This window comes from Montipora capricornis, chromosome 5 (genome assembly GCF_036669925.1).
Source record: "Montipora capricornis isolate CH-2021 chromosome 5, ASM3666992v2, whole genome shotgun sequence".
NCBI lineage: Eukaryota > Metazoa > Cnidaria > Anthozoa > Scleractinia > Acroporidae > Montipora > Montipora capricornis.
This window is the reverse complement of record NC_090887.1, coordinates 30,301,093-30,308,592: the sequence shown is the minus strand read 5'-3', so window position 1 is coordinate 30,308,592 and position 7,500 is coordinate 30,301,093. Positions and strand designations below refer to the sequence as shown.

General features: G+C 38.9%; 1 protein-coding gene across 5 annotated transcripts in view; it reads left to right on the top strand.

The window, feature by feature from the left end:
* The window catches only part of LOC138050042 (broad substrate specificity ATP-binding cassette transporter ABCG2-like), a 36,783-nt gene that overhangs the window by 25,662 nt on the left and 3,621 nt on the right, over nucleotides 1-7,500 (top strand). For 4 of the 5 annotated variants that reach the window (XM_068896536.1, XM_068896537.1, XM_068896538.1 and 1 more), the window contains exons 13-17: nucleotides 1,039-1,163; nucleotides 2,172-2,326; nucleotides 3,126-3,215; nucleotides 3,941-4,002; nucleotides 5,180-7,500. The exon at nucleotides 5,180-7,500 is cut by the window's right edge and continues 877 nt beyond it. In XM_068896536.1, the coding sequence (XP_068752637.1) occupies nucleotides 1,039-1,163; nucleotides 2,172-2,326; nucleotides 3,126-3,215; nucleotides 3,941-4,002; nucleotides 5,180-5,324 (577 nt within the window). In that variant the 3' untranslated portion in view covers nucleotides 5,325-7,500. The remainder of the gene's footprint in view (nucleotides 1-1,038; nucleotides 1,164-2,171; nucleotides 2,327-3,125; nucleotides 3,216-3,940; nucleotides 4,003-5,179) is intronic. The other variant, XM_068896540.1, reaches the window with a different exon arrangement.

The window sequence follows — 7,500 nt, the reverse complement described above, 5'->3', positions numbered from 1 at the left end:
TATACTTATCATCTCTAATGGAGAAAAAATACTTAGCAATATCATTGTGGTTGAGTAAAGGCAAGTTAAAAGAGAAAACAGCTCACTATCCGTTGCCGTCCGCGTCTCAAAAACGCGCCTGCCCAAGCTCTCTAATAATATATCACAGAAAACGTCAATATGTGTGTTACGAAAAATAGCATTACGTGACTAGCGTTACTTTCTAGAAGCTTCGCGAGAGTTTGTAGTTTGTTTATTTTTAGGTTCATGCGTAAGCGTTTCTAAATCGGTGTGTTTTGTAATCTTTCTATAATTAGAGTGATTACTATTTTAGAAAGTTCTAGAAGTTTATTGTCAGAGTATATAAGTAGTTAGAATCTCTGTACGGTGGTCAATTTACATTATCAACTCCGTTGATAAACCAATTTTTTGTATACTACTTCCCCACCGACGCAGCACCACAGTTTCTTTAGAAACTACCCCTTCATTCATTTGTTTTTCTAACTAGTTTTTCACAAGCGAAGAGAGTTGGCGTTAGCCGTGTTTAGTCAAGTGTGACAGAAGCTGTGTTCATTCAAGTTGGCGGAGGCCGTGTAAGTTTGTCGAATACGTGTTGTTCAGAGTTTTACTCCGTGGAAACTACGTTCATTTTGGAATAAATCCTCTTGTTGTTGTTCCGACAACCCTGCGTTCAGTTTAGTTTGCAAACTACCTTTCCTCAAAACATTCGAACTCGTAACAATGTGGTTGAATCAACTTGTTAAGTAGTTTATATTGTAGCCGACAATTTATTTCAACTTTGCTCACCCCTCAGCAGAACAGCAGGCCCTAGTTGTTCGAAAGGTGGATAATGCTATCTACCTGATAAATCACTATTCAGTGGCTAAACACTAGCAAAACCAATTGAGTTATCCAGTGGATAGTGATTTATCCGGTGGTCGGCGCTGTCTAATCTTTAGGCAACATGAGCCAGAAGTTCACCTTCTATCTGCTTTCTTCATTCTTGGCGCAAGAAACCCCAGTTACCATTTTTAACCTTGCCTTGTCTTTGCATTGCAGACACGAATCAGCGAGTGGATATTACAGAATCTCGGTGTATTTTTTGGCCAAAGTCTTCTGTGACCTCATCCCCCTTCGTCTTGTACCTGCCTCTATATTTTCAGTCGTTGTTTACTTTATGACAGGTAATTGTTTTCGTTGTGCATGATGTGATTTCCTAAGTATTCGCTTACCCTCCCGGATCCCGGTTGTTCAATTATCACAGATTGAAAATTAACCAAGGAGTTTACTTCTGTTCTCCTAAAGTTTGTTGAGCATTGGTATTCTTGAAAAACAACAATAAGGAAATGAAACGTTCACCAAAAAAGTTTGAAAAGATGAAACAAAATTTTACGCTAATGCTGGATTAAGAGATAGCGACTTTCATATGACCTTGAAAAATACACGGAAAAACAGAATGTAAACAAAAATGCAAAAAAGTTAATTGTCTTATCGAACAAAAACAAACGATCGCGAATTTTCATTGGCTTAGCGAACTTGGATGCAAATAACGTCATCTCTCCATGGAACTCCCTGGAAAGTTTCCCTTTGACATCATTTGAAATGCAGTAATGTGATTGGGCAATCGAACTGTTTATTGCCCATATTAGGAGTTTCCTCGGCGGGAATGAGGAGGTGGTTTGTATTAATCTTGCCAAACATTGGTCCTTGAAACAAATTGCGAACACTTTTTCAAGGTCATACGAAAATCGGTCTAAGTATTTCATTGGTGTTGCGCTCGCTTGTGAAATATTTTCAACACGAGAAGAGAAATTTCATATCTCCAAGCGGCCATGTAATATTCTATTTATTATATAAACACCAATAAAATACTAAATCATTTCACGAAAGGCATCGAAAGGCGCGTTTTATGTGTAACCATAGCAACAGTGATCTTTTCGCGTGTAAAGATATCCTGTTTTCGCGCGAAAGCTCACTTGGTATTTCATTGGTGTTTATATAATAAAATGCTTTATCAATTGAGCTGCGAAGCCACATCTGTTGGGATCAGAGAAATGTTTTGGAGTTCTGGAAGGGGTCATACGTTAGAATCCCAGTGAAGTTCTTTTTCAGTCCATTGCTCAAATTGTGATATTATTTTTCTAGTATATTCTCAGCACCAAATACCCCAAATTTTCTCAATTTTCTTGCAGGCCTTGATCGTCAAGTTGCAAAGTTCTTTATTTTTACGTTCACCCTCATTTTAACGAATCTCTGTGCCTGCAGTGTGGGTTTCTTTGTCAGCGCATGCGTACGGACGTTCGCTATAGCAAACCTCCTAGTTGGTCTGCCTTATGTGTTCATGATGGTAAGTGATTTTTTTTCAATTTATTGATTGACTCCATTTTTGCTTTTAATGTTAGGGGATTTTCTTTATTGTGTTTTAATTCGGCACCCTGTTAAATCAAGTTTATTTTCATCATGTCTAAAGTAAGTTTTTCCATAGTTAATACAGGGGAATAGTTATGAAACCGACCAAATTTCTTTGTTGTAGGTTTTTGTTCTCTTTTTTGGTCTTGACCGTGCACAAAACACAATAGTTGTTTACTCCGTACTGAGGAACTAACCAATAGAAACGTGTTGGTTACGTAATTCATACAAAGTGTATGAGCGCAAAACAACAGGTTGTGCACGGTCGTGGACTTTCCCACCTAAATCTTGGCTTCTTTGTTTGCTCCTTTGATGTTTGCCGAGTTTCAAAACCAGCCCCTCTCTTAACTATGGTTATTCACAACGAACTGTTTTCATTGGAAAGCCCCATCCACACTATTGCTTCTTTACGATTCTCGTTTTTTATATCAGCAATAAACGAAGCAATTTATTTTCATCCACACAAGTTCAGAAATATGTTTTTGTATAAAAAGGAATACTTCTTTGATATATACGCATTCGACAATCAGCCTCACTAAAACTAATAAATCGGAGACTTGTGATGGAAACACATTCTCTCCAATTCTTCTCCCGGCTTTGCCGTTCGTCGTTAGAATTTTGCCTGGCGCCCGGACAAACCCATCTATGCAGGCTGGCTTTTGCTATTCCTACTTTTTTTTTTCTCGCACTAAAATCAGTTTCGTAAAATAGCTCTTTTATTTTCTGTTCTCTAACAGGTATTTGGTGGTGTCTTAATAAACCTATACTCTGTTCTAAGTTGGCTGGCGTGGATAAAATATATCAGCATATTCCGCTATGCAATAGAGGTAACTTTAGTATTCTCAACAGAATATCACGCTTCTGATTGGTCAATGACGAATGCATAAGTAGGTTATAGAGTGCAACACGGACGTTGCTATAGAAACACGATGATAGAGTAATTCCTGCTGTTTTGAAAGTTCTCAAATTGCAGCACTCGACGTAATTTTGAGAACTTTCAAAACATCACTCGTGTTCATACGGTTTTCTATACTTGTACGCCCAGGCTCTTGCTGGAATAATCAGAGTTTCAATGTTGTGTGTGAATGTCGCGATTTCAGCTATAATGAGTGTTTAGTTATTATTAGTTGTTGTCTAGTTTTTGAAAAACGCTAAGAAGGGCAGTGGCGCTTTAAAGTTTCAAACTATTAGTTTGAGCTATTCTAAGTGTTTCATGACGTTCCCATCTTTGTTTATGTTGTACAATATGGGCGAAGTAGGCTATAACCTTATTGCATGGTACGTACGGATTTGAAACAAACAGAGAGAAGGAAAGATTCATTGTTGTTTGTCCACGTTGTCGTCAAAACCTTAAAATTGGTAATTTGTCGTTGTTGTTTTGACGAGAACGGGAGAGAAAGGTACAAAATGCGTGCCGCCCGTGCAGCACGATTTTTTTTTCTTGTTTTAACCAATAGTATTACTGCTTTTTGGCGTTGTCGTTGCCGTCGTCGTTTGTTAAACTCCCTATTCTCATATTTGGGTACGTAATATTTCATCCATTGTCTTTTAGATACTAGAGATCAATGAGCTTCACAACATGCACTTCCATTGTCCAGCGAACTCTACTCTTTGGTATGTCTTCTTTATTCGCGATTTGGTGTCCATATAGTTAGCGAAGTTGAGTGGTTAAGGCACCGGCCGTGAAATGTGAAGGTCTAGGATTGCACCAGTTCCACATACATCATGGCGCACAGCTTTCCCTTTTCCAGGAGTCCATAGCCTCTGTAGCAAGCAGCAATGTCTTTCTCGGAGAAGAAGCGCTTCGAAGCCGCGAGGGGAATGTTCTCTTCCTGCTCCGTTCCCCTCGCGGCTTTGTCGCTCACATTCGCCCTCCAAAAGACAAAACCGCCAACTGGAGGTTACAAATACCATGTAGCTCTTTTCAATCCGTTGTCTCATCGAATCGATATACGACACAGCTCAATTTTGTTTTGGGTTGAGGGTCCATTGTTTCCTTTGTATGTTCATTTGTGCTCATAGTGTTCTAAACCACTCCATCACAGAGCAGTGAATATAACAGCGTTCTACTACCCCCCTCCTGCGAATTATGATAGATAATTTTTTTTCTGTTGATCTGCACAATCTGACAGTTTCTCTTTTTGGACCTGAAAAATCCCGCAAGGAAAATGGTCTAATAAATATTCGTCATGAAATTTATGTTTTTATGTGTTCATATGTTTATTTATAAATCGGAGTGATATAGTGTTGGCGCTAAGCGATAACCTCTCGTTTCCCACTAATATGGCCTTGGGTCGAGGCTATGTTTTGGTTTTGTTCGGTTGTCTGTGTTTTTGGCAGGGAACCCTTTTTTTGCCTTCTTATTATTACATTAAGAATATTTAACAATTATTCGCCGAAGGCGAAGTGATTATCGGTGAATATTCACCGATAATCACTGAGCCTGAGGCGAATAATTGTGTTAGTATAAATACACATGTGGTTATTTCAAAAAAGAGGAAAAAAAACATTTCAACGCGAAATCATCTTCATTTACAGTGGCAAAACGAGTACTGGCAGCCATTTTGTCCGTCGAGGTGATTATCGGCTGATAATCCGAGATAGCGAGCCAATGAGAGCGCGCGATTTTGTATAATCACCTGTGTATTTATACTAAATATTATTAATATAATTTAACGTAATGTTTTAATATTTATTGTTAGTAGTAGTAGTAGTAGTAGTAGTAGTAGTATATTTATCATTATCGTTTTAATTCAGGATTGATTTGTTTCACTGTTTTGCTGTCTTGCAGCTTGAGTAATGGCAATCAATACTTGTCCTCACAAGGAATTATTGTCGATCACTTGTGGTACAATGAACTGGCACTGGCCGCCATGACTGTTGTTCTGATGACATTTGCTTATATAGCTCTAAGATTAATCAAAAAGGAAAAATGAAGAAGCTTTTGTCAATCGTAGTCCGCCACAAACGGATTCTTTTGGAATTTCTTAAAAAACAAACAAAAAAAAATGACACAAAAGTTTTAACCTTTTGACTACCAGGAATGATCAGCATGTAAATTCTCCTCACAATTTTAGTCAGACAGGTATTGAGAATGAAGTTAATTATCAGCTTAAGAGGTGTGATTCTGATGTAACACCAAATTCTCATGACTACTCAACGAAGAAATTTATTGTACTAATTAGGAGAATGAACGTTTTCATCTTGGGAATTAAAGGGTTAAGGTGTAATGCGTCCGTGGGAAGGTTGGAAAGCTAGTTGCTTGGCGACGTGCGAAAGAACAACTAAAAAAACCAGACTGTCCTTTCAGGACCCAGATAGACCACCTTATAACCCTGCATTAATTCTCCTCAAAATTTCAATGAAATGTTAGGCAGACAGGTATTGAGAATGAAGATAATTATTAGCTTAAAGGGTGTGATGTTGATATAACACCAAATTCTCATGACTGCTCAACAAAGAAATCTATTGTACTAGTTAGGAGTATGAACGTTTTGATCTTGGGAATGAAAGGGTTAAGGTGTTATGCGTCTGTGGGAAGGTTGGAAAACTAGTTGCTTGGCGACGTGCGAAAGAACAACAGTTACTAAAAAGTCAGATTGTCCATTCAGTACCCAGATAAACCACCTTTGCTCTACATGAATTCTGGTAGTTCAATGGGTAGAGCATCCGATGGGAGGTTGCAGGATTTATAGGCTCCCCTACCTTGTCACCTTGAAAGAAAATTTCGCGGGAGACCCACGCCTTAACCACGTAAATCACCTCTTCGATTGCTGTGTTGCCAGCCGGCATGGTTGTCCTGGTGGTGTAATAGGGAGCTTACGAAACGCCGACGGCAGCGACGACGCTACAAAACAATAGGTTTAGTGAGCAAAAACAATGGCTCTGCACGCTCTGTACGTGCGTTTTACGTTTTGGTACATTTCTTTGCCGTCATCTCCTAAATGACGACGTGAAATGACCAAATTCAAGTTTCTGTGGAGGACGTTAGCACATGACGATAAATTTTCAGTTCTCTCTCTACGCTTCCAACCCACTCACACCAGTTTTATTCCGCGACAGTTAATACACATTTTTAACGCGAAACGACATCAAAAAGCTTCGTAGTGATATGAATAACGCGAACTTGTATTTTTAAATGAAGTCCTCGTAGCCGCCGTCGTCCTCGTTTCGTCAGCTCCCTATCACACCCGACTAGTAGCGGGGGAACGTGGGTTCAAATCCCGCTCACGGGAAATTTTCTTTCAAACATTTATTCAGTTGAAACTATGACTATGTGGGATAGTCACATGAATATTATTTCATTACACCCCTGAAGAGTGAAGCGATTCACGAAACAGGCTTGTCGGGAAAATGTAGTTGCGTCCTTTTTTCCTCCTCTTGTCATCCACTAAGTTGACTACGGTCCTGGATCATTAACTTGATCCTTAGTTGGGTTTCAAGTGGAGTTATAGGCTCCCCTACCTTGTCACCTCGAAAGAAAATTTCCTTGGAGGTCCACGCCCTAACCACGTAAATCACCTCTTCGATTGCTGTATTGCCAGCATGGTTGTCCTGGTGGTGTAGTGGTTATCACACCTGACTAGTAACGGGGGACGTGGGTTCAATTTCCGCTCTCGGCGAATTTTCTTTCAAGCATTTATTCAGTTAATTTATCCGCAGGTTTGAATCCTTCCGAGGACTTTTTCACTTGTCCTTTCGCTCGTCACCAAGCAGCTAGTTTTCCAAAGACTGAAATCAATTACACTTATTTTAAAAAATTATTGACTTGGCAAACGTAAAGCAATTACTAGCAGTTAGTATTTACTAATACCACAATAGTAGAAGTTATACACTTACTGTATACTAACGACTTTGTTTTAACATTCGCGAAAATCAATTTTCCCAAAATGTTTTACGAAACGGATTCCTTGAACCAACAAGGGTTTAAAAAACACGCACATTGAATTAGTTGGAAACTTAAATAAATAAATAAAATGAAACGTAGAAAACTCACCAAAGGTAAGCTGTTGATTTTACGTTTTAAATTAACTTGTCCAACGGTATGCTCATTGCGGGGTTTTATTTCACTTCTTTGAAGGGTGGTCTGCCTCGCTAGTTAATTTTCCGGCC